This window comes from Typopeltis vanoorti, chromosome 12, assembly GCF_054136105.1.
Source record: "Typopeltis vanoorti isolate ZY-2024b chromosome 12, IOZ_Tvanoo_1.0, whole genome shotgun sequence".
Taxonomy (NCBI): domain Eukaryota; kingdom Metazoa; phylum Arthropoda; class Arachnida; order Uropygi; family Thelyphonidae; genus Typopeltis; species Typopeltis vanoorti.
In genome coordinates this window covers 136,218,623-136,241,371 of record NC_143560.1, presented here as the reverse complement: position 1 = coordinate 136,241,371, position 22,749 = coordinate 136,218,623, and the positions used below count along the sequence as shown (strand labels likewise).

Sequence of the window (22,749 nt, the reverse complement as noted above, 5' to 3'; positions counted from 1 at the left end):
TTAGAAAATTTTTGGAAGGGGGATTAACTTACGCTAGCAAAAGACTATCGCTCAGGGTCAATTCCCGGATTAAGACATCGACATGTGCTCGCCGACCGCAGGATGTTTGGCAGAAAACACCACCCTAATTGGTCGGTGAAGTCGAATCCAGTAAGGGGCAGAGAAAAGAAATTAAAGAAGGTGCTGGTAGGGGTCAAGGTATAACAGGTTTAGACACCCCACGAGGCTTTTTCCTGGAGTTTTCTTCACGAGCTCCTTCGTATAGGTATTCACATGGTTTTCCTGAGTGGTGGGATTGGAGTTATCTCTGTCATCACAACAAGGAAACAAAAGTGAGCGGCATTTCAATTCCGTATTTCCTATGGTAAAAAACACGGAATGCCATTTAGCCAAAGGAAAGAAGGTATTGTCTATATGTTTCATCATCCAGTGACAACTACGAAAAAAGGAAATCTGTAAAGAAGTCGGTGTCCACGTGGTGAATTTCACAGCCATGGTATAGATGATTCTAAAGTGTGTTTTTAATTCAAGTATGAAAAGTAAAGATCGCATAAGCACAGTTTAATGCCAAAGGAACTTAGGAGTGACTGATTATAGGAGAGATCATACCAGGATAGTTCAATTGAAAAAAGGTACAGGCCAATATAGAAAACTCAAGAGAAAAAGGTACTATAAAAATCTCGTGTTAACTGAAAATCGACTGTAAGTGTAATCATTATCCTATCACTGAACTGTTGAAGAGACTAAAGAAATTTATACTAGGACTTTAGTACATGACTGATTATAATGAAAGTATGCTTGTTAATATTAATATTATATAAGTAATTCATGTGTCTTGAGAATTATGCATGTGTATTGTAACGTATAGGAAAGTTTTAAATGTCAAAGTTATGTGTTAGTATAGTGAAAGGATAATTTAATCTACATAGTTTTGGATAGTTAAATAGAGTGAGTTGATCACATATGTCAAGGTGCTACAGCGTATAGCGTATTCAGACTAATATAGGGTTAACTAATGTGTTAATTAGATCTGGGATTATACATATGATTGTATGAGTTGAATTTGTTATGGCAGCATGATCGCAATACCCATATAGGATCATAGTCAAATTACTCGTGATAAGCTAATGTTATTTTGTAAATGTTTTCTTAGTATTGAATTGAATTATGTTAGAAATTGAATTGTACCATGCTAATGAGTTTAATAAACCTTTGTTCATTGATAAAACAGTTGTCTGAAATTGCTGCCCAATGCACCACTTGAAAAACGTACTAACCTAATCACGTGGGAAATTAATGTCTAAAAAAAAACGAGATAAAGTGTCACGACTGCAATATTGTTTCACATTCAGTTATATTTTAGTAATTGCTCCTTGTTTTTGTATTTAATATCTCAATGCCCCAAAAGGCGCAGTATAATATAAATATTAGGGACACTAAGGGGAGAAATAGCTTAAATATTTGTATTTTGGAGTGATATCTTGTGCATAGATAATAGTTGAACATAGATAAGCAGAATTTCACTAGATAGAATAATAATTATAAATTGGGACACAACATAAATGGCGCAGTCGACAGGATGTAGTTCAGCTAATTAAATATTAATTACAAGATATTCACAACAAGTTGGTTTTGGGTGTAGATCAGACAACTTAGAAATAGAAGTTTAGTTAAGTTTTGTTGAGAATTTTAGAGAGTAAATTAGTGTAAATTGGATGCAAGTATAACTGAACCCTCCAGTAATTTAGGCATGATAACAGCGAATTTTTTAGCTACATTAACCCACAGCAGGTGTTCCCACAATTTTCGGGTGAGGAGACCGATGACGTCCTAAATTTTTTCAGTTATATAGAAGAGCTTAGAAGAGTTGGAGGATGGACTGATTTTCAGTTGCTAGTCTTACTCCGAAGTAAGCTGGTGGGAAAGGCTCAAGTTTTCCTGTATTCCTCCCCATTCTCAAGGAAACCCTGGATTACTCCCAATTTAAGACAGTCCTAATTTCTGAGTTATCGAAACTGGGAACCTTGGGACCTAACTTATGGAAGCTCCAGAGGTGCTCTCAGAAGGAAAAGGAAAGTGTGGCTGAGTTCCATAACAGGTTACTGACAATAGCTAGTACCCTGAGTGTCCTTAGTGAAGAAAAGCCTCACTTAGACTGGGCCATTTTACAAGAATTCAGGCAGAGAGTCAAACCTGAGTTAAAGGAAACGGCATTCGATAAAAGATTTTCCAATTTAAGAGAATGTTACGATGCTGTAAAGGAACGTGAACAATTGCTCGGAGACCTCCGTCCCGCACATGTTCCTGGGTAAATAAACAGAATTGAAGAGGAGGGCAATTCTGAAAAGGGGTAAGGAATATTAAAGAGAGCAAGGAGAGGAGAGAAAGATCTAAGACAAGAGAGAGACTAGAAGAAGACAATACGCAGGAGATAAACAATTTGACAGAGTCTTATATTGATTCAGATAAAATCAGGGTTATTGTGAAACAAGAGATAGAAATACTCCAAAAACCCATCATGGATCGGTTAGATGAGGTGATGAAACAACTAGGAACGTTATCTGTAAGAACCCCAGAGCCTGATTATAGCAGAACTGAGGAAACCACTAAGTTAGTTAAAGAGGAAGTTGAGCGTTTGCAGACCCCTTCTCGATAGATTACATTCAGTTATGCAGAGGCTGTCAGAAGTCATACCACAACAAGCAACAGCTATTCCTCAAAATCAAGGGAGAGCTAGTGACCAAAGAGGCGGTAGAGAGCCCCCAAGATGTTTCAGTTGTAACAAACTGGGACATTTTGCTCAAAACTGTTACATTAACAAGAAGCGCTTTGGTAGAGGTTATGATAGAGATTCAGATTCACATACGTATACAAACAGAGTATGGAAAAACGGACAAAGAAGAAAGGAGCATCCTTACGAGATGGAAGTGAAGGCGAGTGCATATGGAAGATACTGCAATGCTTTGCTAGACAGTGGAGCCCAAGCATCCATCATATCTGAGGATTACTATAAGATAATAGAACCTCGTGCCAATGATAATATCACTCACCTTAAACAACAAGTGAAAATATCAGGTGTCACAACTCCCATGACTCGTGCTTCTAGGTCTGTGAATCTAAAGTTATACCTGCCTGAGTTCAAATTATGTGTTTGGTAGGAGTTTTTGATCCTACCAGGATCCTCTCTTCCACACATCAAGCTGATCCTAGGCAGAGATTTCCTGTCAAGGTATGACTTTAAATGTGATTACATGAGGAAAGAAATATACCTATTGGGAAGGAGACAATTTAAAAGGAAGGGGCAAACTCCAGAGTTACGTAAGGAAGAGAGAAATGAGCCTCAGGAGAAAAATCATGAATCCCATGTGAATAAAGTGAAGATATCATCACATGAGGAGGTAATCTGTGAAAGGAAATCAAAAGTAGTTAAGGTTAAATCAGAGGTAAATTTCTGCAAGGTAAAAAAAGGGAAGAGAAATAAAAACCAAAGAAATTAAGTACATAGTTATGAGTATATGGATAATGAATACAAAAAAAAAAAAGGAGGGGTGAAGGAAAGTACAAAAAAAAATAAAATGGGGAATCCCGTATATGAAAGGAGGAACACTTCGTAAGAAAAATTTCTTTTAGAAAAATTTTTTTCTTTAAAGGGAGAACCTTTGTTACACCCTGACACCTTCACTATGTGGAATTTTTAGTTATCATGGTGTAACATGAAGAGAAAATAAAATAAAACCCCTGTATAAGAGCTAATACATAAATTAGTTAAAGAAAGAAAAATATTCTTGCATCCAAGTAAAATATATAACAAAAAGGGTTTGTTGAACTAAATAATAAAAGAAGGAATATATTCCAGTTGTGATAAAAAAAAAAATTAGCTAAGTAAGACAGAAAGGATTAGTCATAAGAAATTGTATGTGAGAGGCTAGAGATTAAAATATTAAGTAAATTCTTAGAAAATAATTTACGCTAGCAAAAGACTATCGTTCAGGGTCAATTCCCGGATTAAGACATCGTCATGTGCTCGATGACCACAGGCTGTTTGGCAGAAAACGCCACCCTAATTAGTCAGTGAAGTCAAATCCAGTAAGGGGCAGAGAAAAGAAATTAAAGAAGGTGCCGGTAGGGGTATATATAAAAGGTTTAGAACCCCCCACCACACACACACGCGCGAGGTTTTTTCCCGGAGTTTTCTTCACGAGCTCCTTCGTATAGGTATTCACGTGGTTTTCCTGAGTGGTGGGATTGGAGTTATCTCCGTCGTCACAACAAGGAAACAAAAGTGAGCGGGATTTCGATTCCGTATATCCTATGGTAAGAAACGAGGAATGCCATTTAGCCAAAGGAAAGAAGGTATTGTCTATGTGTTTCATCATTCAGTGACAACTACAAAAAAAGGAAATATGTAAAGAAGTCGGTGTCCATGTGGTGAGTTTCACAGCCATGGTATAGATGACTCTAAAGTGTGTTTTTAATTCAAGTACGAAAAGTAAAGATCACATAAGCACAGTTTAATGCCAAAATAACTTAGGAGTGACTGATTATAGGAGAGATCATTCCAGGATAGTTCAATCGGATAAAGGTAGAGGCCAATATAGAAAACTCAAGAGAAAAAAAAAGGTACTGTAAAAATCTGGTGTTAACTGAAAATTGTCTGTAATTGTAATCATTATTCTATTACTGAACTGTTGAAGAGACTAAGGAAATTTATACTAGGACTTTAGTACATGACTGATTATAATGAAAGTATGCTTGTTAATATTAACATTATATAAGTAATTCATGTGTCCTGAGAAGTATGCATGTGTATTGTAACGTATAGGAAAGTTTTAAATGTCAAAATTACGTGTTAGCACAGTGAAAGGATAATTTAATCTACATAGTTTTGGATAGTTAAATAGAGTGATTTGATCACATATGTCCAGGTGCTACAGCATATAGCGTATTCAGAACTAATATAGGGTTAACTGATGTGTTAATTAGATCTGGGATTATACATATTATTGTATGAGTTGAATTTGTTATGGCGGCATGATCGCAATACCCATATAGGATCATAGCCAAATTACTTGTGATAAGCTAATGTTATTTTGTAAATGTTTTCTTAGTATTATTACTATTATTACGGGCAACTCCAGGGAGTCATTAGACTCATCGAGGGAGGCCCCAAATCATATTCATCACAACTATTTGACATTCATACAGTATCTATCATACCTCGCCTTAAACTCATTCACTGTCACAGCATCCACTACAGACTCAGGGAGCGCATTCCACTCATTCACTACTCTAAAAGTAAAGAACCCAGCTCTAACACCTTTACTAACCACACTTTTGCCCAGTTTCCATGGATGTCCCCTAGTCCTCCCACAACCAGCCCTGTTCTCAAAAATATCTTCTGAATTAATTTTATAGAAACCCTTCAGTAATTTGAATGTCTCAATCATATCTCCCCTCCTCCACCTATCAACCAATTTTTGCAACCCACAAATCCTCAACCTGTTCTCATACGGTTCATTCCACAGACCTGCTATCATCTTGGTCACTCGCCTCTGGATCCTCTCCACCTCCTCCCCATCAAGAAGAAACCTAGGTGACCAAATCTGAGCACAGTAGTCTAGATGGGGTCTTATCAAGGCTCGATAGAGAGGAACAATAACCTGCTTGTCCCTGCTTGTCAACGTATTCTTCAGCAACCAAGTGATTTGATGAGCTGTTTTGGTCACTTTTGCAATGTGTCCCCTAAATTTCAATTCCTTATCTACCAACACTCCTAAATCTCGTGCCTCATCAATTTCCTGGAGCAGGGTTCCACCAATGCAGTAAACTGCCGCCAATCTTTTCACCCCAAAGTGCATAACCTTACATTTTGCCACATTAAACTGACATCCATTCTCCTTAGCCCAGACCTCCAATCTATCCAATATTGAATTGAATTATATTAGAAATTGAATTGTACCATGCTAATGAGTTTAATAAACCTTTGTTCATTGATAAAACAGTTGTCTGAAATTGCTGCCCAATGCACCACTTGAAAAAAGGACAAATCTAATCATGCAGGAAATTAATGTCTAAAAAAAAACGAGATGAAGTGTCACGACTGCAATATTGTTTCACATTCAGACATATTTTAGTAATTGCTCCTTGTTTTTGTATTTAATATCTCAATGTCCCAAAAGGCGCAGTATAATATAAATATTAGGGACACTAAGGGGAGAACAAGCTTAAATGTTTATATTTTTGGGTGATATCTCGTGCATAGATAATAGTTGAACATAGATAAGCAGAATTTCACTAGATAGAATAATAATCATAAATTGGGACACAACAAAAGCAAGTGATGTGAAGTCATTAGCTTCTTTATATGAGTTGCTCCAGTCCTGAAAATAGTTCAGGCATAAACTTGTTTGCTTACACTTGGATAAAGGAATAAACCATGTATATAATTTCTTGGTAGCTTTAATTTATAGTATAACCAAGTGGAAAAACTTCCAACAACTTTCTCTAATCCAGAGTATGTTAATAATAAGGTATGTCACCTTTTGACTACTTGTATATGAAGATATGACTTCTGCATTACTTCGACCTTACCATATTTGGATCTGGCCCCCACTGATGAGACCCCAAATAAAGGTCGAAACCAGTCTGGGCAGTGACCCTTCCCGTGATGTATAGCATTATACATATTTGCAAGGAGATGTGCTTTGCATTATGGGATACTAAGGCAAGTGATGTGAAGTCATTAGCTTCTTTATATGAGTTTCCCCAGCACCCCAAAATAGTTGAGACGCAAACTTATTTGCTTACACTTGGATAAGGATTAAACCAAGTATATATATAATTTCTTGGTAGCTTTAATTTATAGTATAAGCAAGTGTAAAAACTTCCAACTATTCACAGAGCTGCTTCCTTTGACTTCAATGGATATTTTTAGTAATACTTTTGCAATTTTTATTACGTTAATTATGTAAGTAGAAAAAGGAGTTCAAACTTTCTATGCACAAATACATTTTAAACAACACATCAGAGGAAAAAGCAGTTATTATTAGAGTTTTTACTTTGATAGCCAGAAAAACATTATGAAAATCATATAAAAATGCCAAAAATTGTTGAAATTAAAAAAAAAATAAAAAAATAAATGAAATGAAATGCAAAAGAAAAACTCTGAAATTATTACACTTTGCTAACACTGAATAACTTGGAAACAACAACAAATTCTTATTTAATTTTTGTGAATAAGCTTACTAGAAAGATTAAAAAAAAAAAAAATTCCAATTCAAGTCAGTATTCCTGTACCCACCCTGAAGATCATGCTCTGTAATATATTCTTCAGGCTCTTCCTCTCCTTCTTCTTTCCCATAGTGCAAATCTTGCAGATACGGAATGACAGTCATACTACGGTAGTCATCTCCATCACCCCGGGAGGGAATTACCACAAAATCTAGAACTTCATTATGTTTCTTCCTAATCCAGCTAAAACAATAAATTAAAAATGTTATGAAACTGACACAATGCATTTCATTTGATGAAATGTATTTTTAAAGAGCAGGCAGTCATCAGTTACTGAACAGGAGGTATGCCTTATAAATATGCAACAGAAAAAAAAAATATATATATATATATAAAATCCTTTTGGAAACATCATAAATAGAGGGCAGGGTGTTGTTAAAGGCTACCCTAGTATTACTGAATAGCAAAGGTTAGCTAGTAGGAATGAAGCTGCCCAAATGTTATCAACCAGCAAGGACTAATTATTTCAAAATTAAAAATTAAACCCTATTCTTGAAAGATACTAACACAAAAACATACTTGAATATTTTGATCTTTTCAGTAAACGTAAATATTCTTGAAAGAAAAGGTAGCAATGTGTAGGATCTCCAAATTTAATTAAAGGATTTTGAGTAGAAACTATGATTGGACATAAATTACAAAAATGGAATAGCAAGAATAAGAATATAATTGAATTAAGTATTAAGATATATATGAGATATATATCAATACAAAAATATTTTAAAAAATGGCTACAAATAAGAAACCAATAGTAAACATGACAAGTCAGCAATATTAATGATGGTGTACTGACTATTTCAAGTGATTCATCATCATATTATATAAAAAAAAGGAAACCAATTAACAGGTTGCCATTAAGCTTATGAGGTTACTACACTGATGTTCAAAACCTAAAGACGAACACTATTTCTGAAGATTTAAAGTTTGGAATAGCACATAGCATTGTGTCCAGGTTCAGGGCAGCATTTCAAACCGAATGAATGTGTTCCAGACGTTTGCTAAGAGGTCACCCTTGCTCTACCACAAAGCATGAAGACAGATTTTTGGTAATAGCAGCAGAACATAATTGACACACCACAGCAGGTCATCTTGCAAGTAGGCACCATTCAAGCACACATACACAAATATGTCAACAAAATCTGGCAAGATGGCTGCAACAAGTAGGCCTATATGCCCAAAGAGCTATAGTCTGCATCAGTTGATCCTTAGTTCATTGTAGCGCATATTTTCAGTAGTGTTATATCCATAAAATTTGGTCAAAACACCAATAGGCTAATTTACTCTTTACAGATGAGCGTCATTGCAGTTTTTCCTCCGATTTTAGTCTACATTTGATCTGATGTGAAATTGGGACTGCTTACCATCACGAGAATGTTCTTGAAAGGGATAGATATGGTGGTGTTGGGGTGATGATGTGGAAATGATTTATGCTTAATGAATGCACCGAACTACAAGTGCTGAAAAAGGGAACAGTGCCTGGTGAATGATATTACAATAAAGTTCTTCAATGTCGTGTTCAACTGTTCCATGATGCTGTAAGTGAAAGATTCATTCTTATGGATAACAATTTCAGACTGCATTGTACATGAGCAGCACTTCTGAAGACCAAGAATATTATTCGAATCGAGTGGAGAGCATGCTCCCCAGATCTCAGCTCCATAGACCAAGTTTGGGACATTCTATCAAGTAGTTTTTTTTTATACAGCTGTTAGAAGCCAAAGTGTTGTCTGCATCCCTTGAAATGGATAAAATTGAGTATCATGCAGTTATAAATTCTTTGTAAAAGAAAGTTTAATGCCAAAACAAATTCATTTGAAGTTCATAAAAGTTTATGAATGCTCTACTGCTTCATTTTTGACAATTAAGAAATGGGCTGCCGAGTTTAAACGTGCCCATACCAGCCTCGATGATGATCAACATGAAGGAGTAACATCACCAGAAATCATTGATCAATGAATGATATGGTATTGGATGACCGGCGAGTCAAAGTGCATGAAATTGCTGAGACTATAGGCATTTCAAAAGAATGTGTAGGATACATATTGCATGAAGAATTGCAAATGAAAACGCTTTGCACAAGATGGGTGCCGTGCAGATCAAAAACGCACTCGCATGAAAATCTCTGAACAGTGCTTGAAGCGTTTTAACAAGAATAAAACTGATTTTTTGCATCGATTTATTACTATGGATGAGACTTGGATTCACCATTACACACCAGAATCCAAACAGCCGTTAAAACAGTGGATAGAAGCAAGTTGTTCAGAGCCAAAGAAGACAAAGTTGGTTCCATCAGCAGGAAAGGTCATGGCATCAGCGTTTTGGGATGCTCAAGGTAATTTGTTTATTAATTATCTTGAAAAAGGTAAAACAATAACCGGGGAATATTACTCCAATCTTTTAACCACACTAGACAAAAAAATTCGTTAGAAAATACCGGTTTGCAGAAGAAAAAAATCATCTTTCATCAGGACACTGCCCACAATGGTGTTTTGGCAATGGGAAAATTAAGGGATCTGCACTATGAATTGTTGGAACATCCACCCTATTCCCAGATTTGGCTCCCTGTGACTTCTATCTCTTCCCAAAACTAAAACTATTCCTCGCTGGTCAGTGTTTTTCTTCGAATCCAGGGGCGATTGCAGCTGTAGAGGGGTATTTTGCAGATCTTACTGAGAACCACTACAGGGATGGCATAATGGCACTGGTATAAATGTATAAGTCTTATGGGAGATTATGCTAAAAAATAAAAATAATTTTGAAATTATAAATTCGTTTTTTCATTGTTAGGCCAAGAACTTTTCAGACCACCAACCTACGTCCTTAAGAAATTTGTAACACATTTTTTGTGTAATATAATTATTAATACGTTGGCAATAAATTTACGTCAACATTTGGCTGTAGCCATTAAAATATGTTCATATACAGGTAAAAATCACACAAAATATTACTGGTTGGAGAATAAAGGAAAGTAATGAAAACAAGATTAAGTAAGGCAGGTGTGCAGTTAATGATAACTAGTCAATTTTTACCGCGAAACTTTCCGTGTATCTTAATTTGCTCTCATTTTCTTAAAATTCTACAACAATGACTTTTACTCCCCTATTTTCGAAGTGTTTAAATTGTACTGAATGTGGCATTATTTCAATAACAGGATTTTTTTTTAAGCTCAATTTTCTTTAGACTTTTCTTTGTGGTTTGATGGAAATGGTCAGTATAAGAATATCGTAATCCTGACAATATTCATTTAAACACAAATTTAAATTTAAAGAATAGAAAAAGAATTGGAGGTGGTGCTAGAATGGATTTGAATGGTGGTGAATTTGAGCTGTGGTAAAAAAAATTGTTCTTTAAACGGTGTATAGTGTTACTCTGTTGCAAATTGTACTACATTTTTTTTCTCAGCAACAAGTATGTTTTAGTGGTGCTGCTTTTGGACTTTAGTTCTTATATTGTGTTATTTTTTGGTTAGCAATAAGGTGAGGTCAGAATCGGACACATGCGGTGGAAGAGAAGATAAGTTTTTGTTATTTAGTATAGTTAAATATAGTTTATACGTGTAGTATAGCGTAAGTAAATTAGCTTACAGTAAAGTGTATAGAGGAACTACAACTAAACACTAAACAGTATTTAGTATTTAGTTGTAGTTCCTCGGCACTAAGTTAATGATGGCAGCAGCTCCAGTTACAAATGGCGTGTCACTAAGTCCTGTCCCATTCAAGGACTATTTTGCGTAACATAATAAAGGATTTTGTGGCATGCAGGACTTGTGGAATGTATGAGTCCCAGCAGTTGGATATGTGGCAGGTGAGAGAAGGTGGAGTGCATATATGCATAAAATGTAGGCAATGGGAAGAATTCAGTGAGTTAGATGTTATGATATCCAACCTCGTTGTGGCAGGAGCAGTAAAATCTTGAGAGACAAGTAGAGTGATAACCACTAAAACACATTTGTTTACTGAGAAAAAAAAATGTAGCACAATTCGTGACAGAGTCACACTATACACCATTTAAAGAACACTTCTTTTTTACCACAGCTCAAATCCACCACCACGTGCTTCAGCAAGAATAACGAGTGATATATGAATGAACAAAATAAGAGTGGCGAGTGTGGAAGACTTAAATGATTGTGAAGTTTTCAGAGATGGTCTTGATTGGGAGGATGAAAGGTGAGTAAGAGTAGCTAACTTGCAGAGAGAGATAGATGAGCTGAAAGAGATGGGGAATGTCTCAGGAATGAGATTAGGCGAATGGAAGAGATGAATGCAAAGTGAATCAGAGTAGGATTGAGAGAGAGAGAGAGTGAGGGATGCAGGTGAGCAATCAAGGAACAGAGTGGTAAGAGGTGTAATGTATGAAGACTCGATGATCCGTGGTGCACAAGATAGGATGCCAGAGGAATATTTGCCTGGAGGAATAATAGAAAGTGTTGCTATGGCAATAAGTGGGATGAAAGGGTGGATGAATTAATTGTGATGGTGGGCACGAATGACTTGAGAGGCAGTGTAAATCCAGTGGCGTGAGATCTGAGATTCATGCTTGCAGTTATACAAAAGAAAATGCAGAGAAGAGAGATAGTGCATGTGTTACCCAGGTATGAAAATGAGGAGCTTAGCAGAAGAGCAGTAATAATGAAGAGCATAATAACCAGAATGTGTCAGAAGAGAGGACTGGAATATGTGGATGATTGGAGGGCATTTGAGGACAGAAAGGAACTATATGCGAGAGAACGCTTTCATCTGAATGAGGAAGGACATAGACATCTGGAGAGATTGCTGTTTTCTGAACGAGTCGGTGTGTCAATGCAGGGAAACCAGCGTCCCCAGGGTGAATGACCTCTTGTTGGAATGGATGCTTGGGGTAAGGGAGATGACATCAGGTAGCATTGGGTCTGGAGGGGATAATGATAACTATAGAAGCAGTGCCATTTTTATGCTTTATACTAATTCCAGGAGTATCCAGAATAAAGGAGATGAATTGGTGGCGCTGATAGCATCAGCCTGGCCAAAGATTATTGGAATTACTGAGATGTGGTTGACGGAAGATGATACAATAACGGGAATTAAAGTAGCAGGGTACAGCATATTTTGGCAGGATACGAGGGTAAAACGTGGTGGTGGAGTACTGCTTATGTCTTCTAAGAGTGGAGGCTTTGGAAGGCAGTGACACTAATGGTTTTGAAAGAATATGGTGTGAGGGAGAGGTGGGCAAGACAGGATATTTAGTGGGGTGTTGCTACAAGCCAAGGAGTACAGAGGATGGGGAGCAGGAGATGTTTAAGCAACGGAGCTTGGCAAATGCAAGAAGAATGATTGTTATGGGAGATTTAACTACAACACTATAAGCTGGGAAAAGGAAAATGCATGTGGTAACGGAATGGAATTTCTAGAATTCTTGAGGGACAAATGTCTTAGGCAACATGTAATAGAGGGAACAAGAAGTTCAAGAATTTTGGATTTAGTCATAGCATCAGAAGAGGTGATAATAACTTAGATAACATCTCTTCCCCTAGTTGGAGAGAGTAACCAGGTAGTTTTGACATGGAAGATGAACAGACATGCAGGAATATCAAAGAAAAGAGAATGCATGCGGAATTATAAGGTGGTAATTATAACAGTCTTACATATCATCTTGGGGGAGCTCCATGGAGGGCAGAATTGGAAGGCTAGGATATCATTACCTTGGGAAATGGTGAAGGAATATTTGTTAGCAGCAATAGGAAGCTGTATTCAACGAGTGAAGAAGAGAACACAATTTGATGTAAAGTGGATGACAAACAATATCAAACAGGAATTGCAGGTGAAAAAGAGATTATGGAAGAGATATAAGGAGAGGGGTGGAGAACAGATACACGAAGAATATAAGACTCAGGCCAGGAGAGCAACTAGTATGGTGAGGAAGGCAAAACTGGAATATGAGAAGAGACTGCATTAAGATCTAAAGAAAATCCTTGGGAATTTTTTAGCTATGTGGCCAGTAGTAGGAGAAATGATTGTGGAAGAATGACATTGTGCGATAAAAATGGGAATAGAGTGAATGATGCAGAGGACATAGCAGAGTTGTTCAATGAGCACTTAATTGGAATATTTCATCCTAGAGAAGAAGGTTTTAATACAAGAGGGGTAGGGCAGGTTCGAGGTTTAGAGGTGCAAGAGAAGAGTGTGTTCCAAATACTGAGTACTCTGGATGTCAGTTAAAGCAGTGAGACTGGATGGTATTTCAGCACCGATTTTGAGAGAATGTGCTAAAGAACTGACAGCTCCCTTGACCTGGCTTTTCGATGAAAGTCTGGCTATGGGAAAGGTACCCAAGGAATGGAAGGAAGGTAAGAGAGTGCCATTGCACAAGGGTAACCTTCATATCAATGACATTGTCAATGAATTGCAAGGAGATATTAAGCTGTTTGCAGATGATGTGAAGCTGGAAAGGATTATTAGTAATAGTACAGATATGGCAGCCTTGCAAGAGGATTTTAATAAACTAGACAGATTGGAAAATGAATGGGGGTGTCGGTTTAATGCAGCAAAATGTAAAGTCTTGAAGTTTGGGATACATCGATGGGAGGCTGCATACTTGATTGGAGGAGCTGTTCTAGAGGAAGTAGGGGGAGACAAAAGATCTAGGAGTGATGATCGATAGAAAACTGAAATTCAGAGAGCATATTGCAAAGTGGTGAAGGTAATGCAGAGGATTGCTGCAATACTGAGAAGGACACTGACCTGCAGAGATAGAAGAGTTATCATTCCATTGTATAAGACCCTGATCAGACCAGACTTAGACTATTGTTCTCAATTTTGGTCCCCAGGAGTTGAAAGGGATAAATTAACTGTGGAAAGGGTACAGAGGCAGATAACAAAGATGGTTTCAGGACTGTGCAATATTAATTATGAGGATCAGCTGAGGGAATGTGGGGTACAGAGTTTGTTGGATAGAAGAAGGAGAGGTGATATGATCGAGACTTTTAAACTGTTGAGAGGCAGTTACAGGGCAGACACTGAGGAGTTCTTTCACTTGGCGGAGTAGCGGGAAGGAGCTATGACAAGTGGCCATCCCTGGAAAGTATGAAAGGAAGCTGTGAGCAAGAGTGTGAGGAGCGGTTTCTTCTTTGTGTGGAGGGTGGTATAACTGTGGAATGCATTGCCTGATAGAGTGGTGAGAGCAAGAACAGTCAATGAGTTCAAGGAGTGATATGATAGACTTTGTGTTTCCTAGGAAGGATCTCCCGTGATGAGTCTCTTGACTCCACGGAAGCCTGAATAATAATAATCATAATAATCAATAATGGAATCAATTCAGGGAGTGTTATATTCATGTTAAGAGTACACTTTGTAGAACATAGTGACACTGTAATATTTCTAATGGCCCTTTTGCTTTCTTTGCTTCAGTGGATATGATCAGAATAAATATATTTATGATGTGATATGAACTTGGGTGGTGGCCAGCCATATCAGGACTTCTGTGAGAAAGAGTTTTACGTGGAACTATAAGACAGGTGATTACAGCAAACTCAGGAGGCAGCTTATAGCAAAATCAGAAAGTCTTCATAGCTCAGTTGGAATAGATGAAGTCCTTTGGTTGGAAAGACCTGGGCTCAATTCCCCCCTCCATAACCAGATGAACCTTTATCTGGTCTCTTTCAACTAAAGGTGAGTTAGCTGGTCTCATACGGAGGTAGAGGATTTTTACACCTGGAAACTCAGGTTTTTCATCCCTCAGAACAGGCAAACCAGTCCTATGAACACTCGCAGATCTATGGTCATAACATACATACTTAATCCTTCATTAGGAGAGCTAAACCTAATGAGGGATCAGAATAAATGTATTTATGAAGTGATAACTTGGGTGGTGTTATCACTTAAGTTCCCCCTTTCCTTCCCTGTCCCGTAGGATGGGGGAGGAAAGGGGGAACTCCATATGAAATAAAAAAAATAGTGATATAATGGAATTAGGAATTGCATGAAAAGGAATTCAATGCTGCGTGGTCTCTACTCAGGAATTATCTAGGAAAAGCAATGACTGAGTGTATTCCAAAGATCAGGAGATTAAATAAGGTAGATGTAAAATGGATGACTGAAAAGGTGAAGCGTGCAATCTGGAAGTAAAAGGCATTGTGGAGGTAGCACAAGATGAGTGGAGACAATCAGTTACATAAGGAGTACAAAGAGCAAGCAAGGAATGTAACTCACTTTAAGGGTAGCAAAAGTGCAGTCTGAGCAGCAGTAATCAAATGGGGATAAAAGAAACCCTAGGCAGTTTTTTCAATATGCCCAGTATAACGAAGAATGATTATGGGAGGATGAGGTTAGTCAGCGATAATGGGAGAATGACAAACACTGAGGAGAATAATAGGTGTGTTAAATGAGCAGTTCATTAAAGTATTCCATCCTTGTGATCGTAATATAATGCAGAGCTTGAGAGTAGCAGGAATGGGGATGGAACCACTGATGGCCAGTGAGCAGGAGGTACATGAAGAATTGAGTAAACTCAATATCAATAAGGCCATGAAATTTGATGGTATGTCACCGGTGTCTTGAGGGATTGTTCAAAGGAGTTAACAACAGCTTTGATGTACATTCTTAACATGAGTCGTAGATTAGCCCAGGTCCCAAAGGAATGAAATGATGATTAAATTGTTCAGCTTCATAAAAGAAGTGATAAGAATAAGTTTTCAAAATTATAGGCCAATCTGCTTATCTGGAGTGTGATCAAGGTGTTGGAGAAGCTGGTGAGGACAAGGATTCAGAACTGGGTGGATAGCAGTAGAATTCTCTTTAGTGGACAGCATGGGTTTGCTAAAGGAAGATCGTGCTTTAGCAATCTGCTTACTTATTATGGGGGATGCATATACAGTATGTTTAGATTTTGTAAAGACTTTCGACAGATTGCAATATGACAAACTAGCAGGTAAACTGAAACGGATTGGGGTTGGATAGTAAACCAGTGAGTTGGATCGGAGATTGGCTGTCTGATAAGTATCAACAGGTTGTGTATGGAGGAGTAATATCCCAGAAGGAGAAAGTCGCTAGTCGAGTGCCCCATTTTTTTCCAACATAAGGAGTCTCATCCATATTAAATATTTACTGTGGCAAACAATTTTTCTCCATAATAATTTTATCCAATTTCTCCACAAACTCCTTGGCAGCCTTCTCATCGGCACTTGCAAATTCACCATACATTTTCACATTATGCAGTATATAAAACGCTGCTTAAATCTCATGAACCAACCGAAAGAAGCATTGAATTCATAATTGTAATCAGGTCCTGCTTTCTCTTTCAACATGCAGAAGAGACTTAGTGCCTTAGGGATTATGGTCATGGTGCTAAAGAGTAGGTGCTTTTGGTTCAGGTCCTCTATCCATATGAAAGTGGCTTTTTCATATCACCGATAGGAAATTTTCGTTGCTTCATCACTATTGTCGATTCAATGGAAGCAGATCCTTTCACAGCTTCTACAATTTTATCCTTATTTTTCAAAATGGTCGTCACTGTAGAATGAGACCATACAAAGTCGTGTGATTACGCTAACGGGCTTACCAGCTTCATGTTGCTTTATAACTTGCAACTTCATTTCAAGAACAATTGCTCAATTGCTCGCCTCTTTTTCTGTGATTCTTCACTAGGTTTTTTGATTGGGCATGTAGGGGCCATGTTGCAGAAAATATCAAGAAATATTTAATGATAAATACACAAATAACCTATTTCTCAAACATAAAATCAACAGAGGAACTGTTGAAGACACACACAGACTGCCAAGGAGGTTGCTGCTGAATGTGTTGTTGCTAAATAAAAACCTTTTTACTTTACACTCGCTTGTCTTGTTCGAAAGTATAGTGGAAAATGTTATTTATTCCCTTTTTGGGATCATGGACGCATCTTCAAATGAACATAAGTCGAGAGATGTCTGTAGAAAGAAAAATAAAATTCTGAACCCTGCCATGACTTTTGGAGGAATCCAGCAACTAAATTTGGAAGTGTTTTTGTGATTTTTTAAAAGAGAATGCTGTAGTGTTCGAATTAAGGATTTCAGATTCAAAAGTTTTATTTCCATCTCTCTGGAAATAAAACTTTTTTTTAATGAATTTGATGTCAGCCACCATGATCAAATAACTTGAGCACCTGAGATGATGGTTTAAAATGAAAACAAAGTGGAAATTATGCCAAAAAAAATAATATATTTTGCATGCATTTAGAATGAGGCTGAAAATTCACTTGCCACTTGTCTCATCATTTGCACAGAGGCAAGTGGATTTCTGGAGCTACATACAGGGTGTTCGGGATAAATTTGACATATTTATAATTAATTATATTTTTCCGTAAGTTACATGTATTAACACACACTTCTCTTCATTTAAAAGTTTGGACCCTTCTTCATTCATATACAAGATGTCAGAAAGGATGGATAGCTGGAACCCACCTGAATCATGGAAGAGAATAACTTGTATCATGATGATTCGTGCCCGCCATCAAAATAAGGATATTACGACTGCTGCCCAATGCTCCCTGAATACAGTAAAAACAATCAGGCATGAACTAGAGACTTGCAATGGTGACTACGAGGATGTAGCAAGAAGAAAGATCCCTAGCAGACGATCTGATTGCGTTCGTACAGCAGAATTCCTCGCAAATCTGCAGGAACAGGTGTTGAAGAACCCTGGCATTGGAATTCGGGCTTTGTTCGTGGAGTTGCTAACTGTAGTCAAGCCCTGGATAACAAGGGTAGCCAATGGTAGGCCGTATGTATGGCAGCAGGATTCGGCCCCTTGCCACACCTCTGGGAAAAGTCAAAAATGGTTGTCTGAAAATTTCTACGACTTCACCAGTCCAAATGTTTGGCCTCCAAACTCCCCAGACCTTAACCCCATGGATTATTTTGTATGGGGCGCAGTTGAAAAAGGCACCAATCGCACTTCCAGTAATACAAAAGCCCAGTTAATGGATAAAATTAAAACAGTTTTTGCGGCCCTTCCCAGGGAGACTGTAGCATCAGCTTGTTCGAGGTTCCGAAGCAGAATTGAAGCTGTGATCGATGCTAATGGTGGTTATTTTGAGTAAATCTTGTTGATAGTATTGTAATTAACTCTGCCTGTAATGTTTTTTTGTCAATTCATTAAATTTAATAGATACAAAGAAGATTTTCTTTTTCCTTACGAAACTGTCAAATTTATCCCGAACACCCTGTATATGGATATATAGAAATATGGAAGTGTTGGAACAAGTTAGAGGAAAGTTCTGTTAGTACTGGATTTTCATAAATAAATAAAGATGTTTTAAAAGTTATTAGTTGTTGTTACAATTGTAATTGGAATAACAGTTGTGTAAAAAAAAAAAAAAAAAAAAAATGAAATGAAGAGCAGGATTATACACAGGAGCCAGTACCACTGGAGAGTGAAGTGAGGTAGGCACTGCAACAGCTATCTAGTAAGAAAGCACCAGGAGAGGATGGATTACCTATTGAGCTGCTCAAAGTCCTGGGAGAAGAGGTAGTTAAAATTTTAACAGCTCTATGTCAGCAAATTTGGATCATAACTACATGGCCTAGGGAATAGAAAAAATCAGTTTTTATACCTTCATTGAAGAAAGGTGATGCGAGAGTGCGAAAATTCCAGAACTATAGCACTGATTTCTCATGCAAGTAAAGTCTTACTTAAGATCATTCAGAAAAGACTGAAACCATTCATGAAGAGAAAAATGTCAGATGAACAGACGGGATTTCGAAAAGGCAGAGGAAAGAGATCAGATCGCCAATGTGAGATGGATAATAGAAAGAGCACAGGAATATCAAAAGAATGTCTACCTTTGTTTTCTTGACTATAGTAAGGCTTTTGACTCTGCAGATCATGTGAAACTGTGGAATGTGCTAAGAACAATGGGATTACCAGAGCATTTCATTATCCTTCTAAGGAATCTTTATTATGAACAAGAAGCCACTGTCCAAACAGATCTTGGAGAAACTGAGTATTTCACAATAGGTAAATGGGTGTGACAAGGATGTATTTTATCTCCGTGCCTGTTTAACTTGTACAGTGAAATACATTTTAAGAATGGCAGGGCTGGAGGAGTCTTCGACTGGAATTAAAATTGGTGGAAGAAATATTAATAATTTGAGGTATGCAGATGATACCATCTTGCTAGCAGAATGCAAAGAAGATTTGGAAGAACTTATTATGAAAGTTAAAGAAGAAAGTGTTAAATATGACCTTAAACGTAACCTCAAAAAGAAAAAAGTTATGGCAACATGTGAATTTAATGATTTTGAAGTAGATGGGGAGAAAATGGAAGCAGCTAACAATTTTGTGCTCCTAGGATCCTGAATTGATAAAGATGGTTATTGTACTGAAGAAGTTAGAAGATTATTACTCGGAAAGAAAGCAATGACAAATTTAAGCAAGATATTTAAAGATAAAGATATTAGCCTTGCAACAAAAAATCAGAATCGTGAAAGCAATAGTATTCGCTGTGGTAATGTATGGATCTGAAAGTTGGACCCTGAGAAAGAGTGAAAGAAGGAACATAGATGCCTTTCAATTATGGGTTTGGAGACGCTTACTAAGAATACCATGGACTGCAAAGCGAACCAATAAATCAGTGATAGACAGAATAAAGCCAGATTGTTCCCTCGAAGCTATGATCATCAAGCAAAAATTGTCATACTTTGGACATATTATGGGAGCAAATGACGGTCTGGAGAAGATAATGATACTTGCTAAAGTTGATGGAAGCAAAAGAAGAGGAAGACCAAGAATTAGATGGGAGTTAAAGAAGTAACTGGAATGTGCTTGGAAATTCTGAAAGATATGGCCAGGGACAGATCTGAATGGCGAGTGTATGTTCGTAGAATCACCAGGAGTCGAAAATGACTCAATGGAACATAACACAACACACGCATAAAAAAAATGAAAGGAATTTTGAAATTTAATTGACTGTTTGATAAATAGTAATTAGAATTTCAAGTGTTGATTCATTTTCCTTGAAAATCCTTGATATAAGAAGAGGAAAAAAAATTGTAAATCTTGAAGGAGAAAGAAGGAATATTTTTATGTATTTTTTTAGAAGGCATTAAAAGGAACACTAGACAGTATACAAAAGTGAGGATTTCATTGTCCAAATATGAACTTTTCATATCTCCTACTATGAATTGAAAACTACAGTTATTTTCAAGACTTTCGTAAGAGAAAAGTGGCTTTTCAGGATAAGAACTGTATCCACTGAAGAGATAAAGAAATTGTTTCTTTCAAGAGAAGTCCAGTGCAGTTAAGAAGCCATGTTCTTTTTAGCTGGCATATTTTTAGGTGCTATCTATCTTTCTTCTATATTAACAATTTTTCTAGATTTTAAGACAAATTTCTGTTATTGCTAAGTTCGGAATATTGTATATTTCCTTTTTTATTTATGTATTTTAGAACTGGAAAAAAAAAAAAAAAAAAAAATATATATATATATATATATATATATATATATATATATATATATATATATTTTTTTTTTTTTTTTTTTTTCCCCTTACAGGGAGTAGGCCTTTTTTAATCCTATCTATCTTTTGGAGACTGAGTGAGCAATTCAGTATCCACAGTGGATACTGAAGTCCCACTCTCATTAATTATAAGTGGCAACCAATGAGGAAACTGGAAAAAACAAGGGCAACCATCTCTTGATGCCTAACATCAAGAGATGGTTCCCCCTAACAGGGTATGTTTTTGTCTGAAATAGCATGGATTCTACAGTCAATTTATGGGAGAAAAAACCCACTTGCCTATGCCAGAGATTGACTAACCTGGGAACTTGTCAAAAAAGGTTTAGAAAATGTTCCTCCAGTCAGCGACTAGACTTAAGGATAGACCTAAGTTGGACAAACATAGAGAATGCAAGCCCCACTGCACTACACGGGCCTATCTTAGAATGATTAAATGATTTTTTGTTTTTATATATAAAAGGGTGAAGACTCGACTTGTTTAATTATTGTGGAGGTTAAGTTTGATATCTGAGAATAGAAGAGAATTTTCATAGCAATATACATCTTGCATGATATCAGATTTCTATACAGAAATCTATCACTCACAGCCTATTTTTGCAACTGGTACACTTGATGACAGAGTGTAAATAATAAATAAAAACTAAACTTTCTACAATTCCACTGTTAATGTGCCCATGTACTATAACAAGGTGCATTTATCAACTTGTTATAGTGCATGAGTAAACTGATAACAGATGACTCCTTTTAATAAACTCATGCTGACAATCACAGAGAATACTGATATCATCAAACCGCTTCTGTATCCTAGCTTTCATCAAGTTCCTCAATACCTTAACCACAACTCCAGATATTCAGACTGGCCTATAATTTGTAGCCTTCTCCTATCACCATCTTTGTAAAGTGGAACAATGTTACCTGCTTCTAATCCTTGGGTAACTATGAAGTATGCTGCAGCAAGACTCATGTTAAACAACTCGTGAGTGAGCAAGAGTTATATGTCATCAAGTTCTACCTTATTAACATCAAGATACTTAATTCCTCATATAACTCTTGCTCACTCCCCAGTAAGCCAACTTCTCCCGCTCCCTCAACAAATGAATTCATGATTTCATATTGACATGGATGAAACTCCCTGATGAATTAATTGCTCACTGAATATCTCAACTAGGTTACCTCCTTTACATCGGTTACCAATCTACAATTTTCATCAATCACATAATTGTTTTTGCCATAATTGTTCTTATTTCTATATGTCACATATTGAAAAAAAAATCTCTAGGATTTTTCTTGTCATGATTTGCTAGTTTCTGTTCAAGCTACACTTTTGTTGTTTCTAATAAATTAATCACCATCATATCATGGCATGCTCTTTATACTCTTCATGCAGCTGAATATCATCATTATTCATCTTGTGCTCCCTTCACAGTGCCTTTTAGATTTCAGGCTATCTCTTCATTCATTCTATGACAGAATATATATGCACAATGATGCAGTTAAATATCTACTGGTCAGTGCCCAAGTAACATTTATCTCCTTTCTGTTTAACTCCTCATTCCATGCTATAGCTCCAAGCTGTCTCCTTAGCTTTTCATAATAATTACTGGCCTTACAGTTACACATATATCCTGTCCTCACAGAAGTCTTTATATGTGACTAGCACCCCCCCCCACCAGGTGATCACTTCATGACCACTCTCACCATGCAGAAGGAAACTCAACTTACAATCGCACCCTCTCAAGAAATGATCAGACTACGGCACTTGATCTGTCTTGCATGTCCTCCTTTATATGATGCCTAAGATAGCTGTCTCTCAAGAAATTCATTTTCTTATTACCAAATGCTCTTCTTTTCAATTACCATGAGATTAAAATTAACTATAATGATTACCCTTCAATTGTTAACTACCAAAACTGTATATACATTCTTTATCACCATGCTCCACATTCCCTGGCCTATAGCAACATCTAAATGTATCTTCCTGTCAACCTCCA

General features: G+C 36.9%; 1 protein-coding gene across 2 annotated transcripts in view; it reads right to left on the bottom strand.

Annotated features, from left to right (window-relative positions):
- LOC150101245 (serine/threonine-protein kinase STK11-like) overlaps nucleotides 1–22,749 on the bottom strand; it is a 305,719-nt gene that overhangs the window by 19,095 nt on the left and 263,875 nt on the right. The window contains exon 7 of one of the 2 annotated variants that reach the window (XM_090401375.1): nucleotides 7,301–7,473. In XM_090401375.1, the coding sequence (XP_090257501.1) occupies nucleotides 7,301–7,473 (173 nt within the window). Of the gene's footprint in view, nucleotides 1–7,300; nucleotides 7,474–22,749 lie in introns of those variants that run through there. The other variant, XM_090401376.1, reaches the window with a different exon arrangement.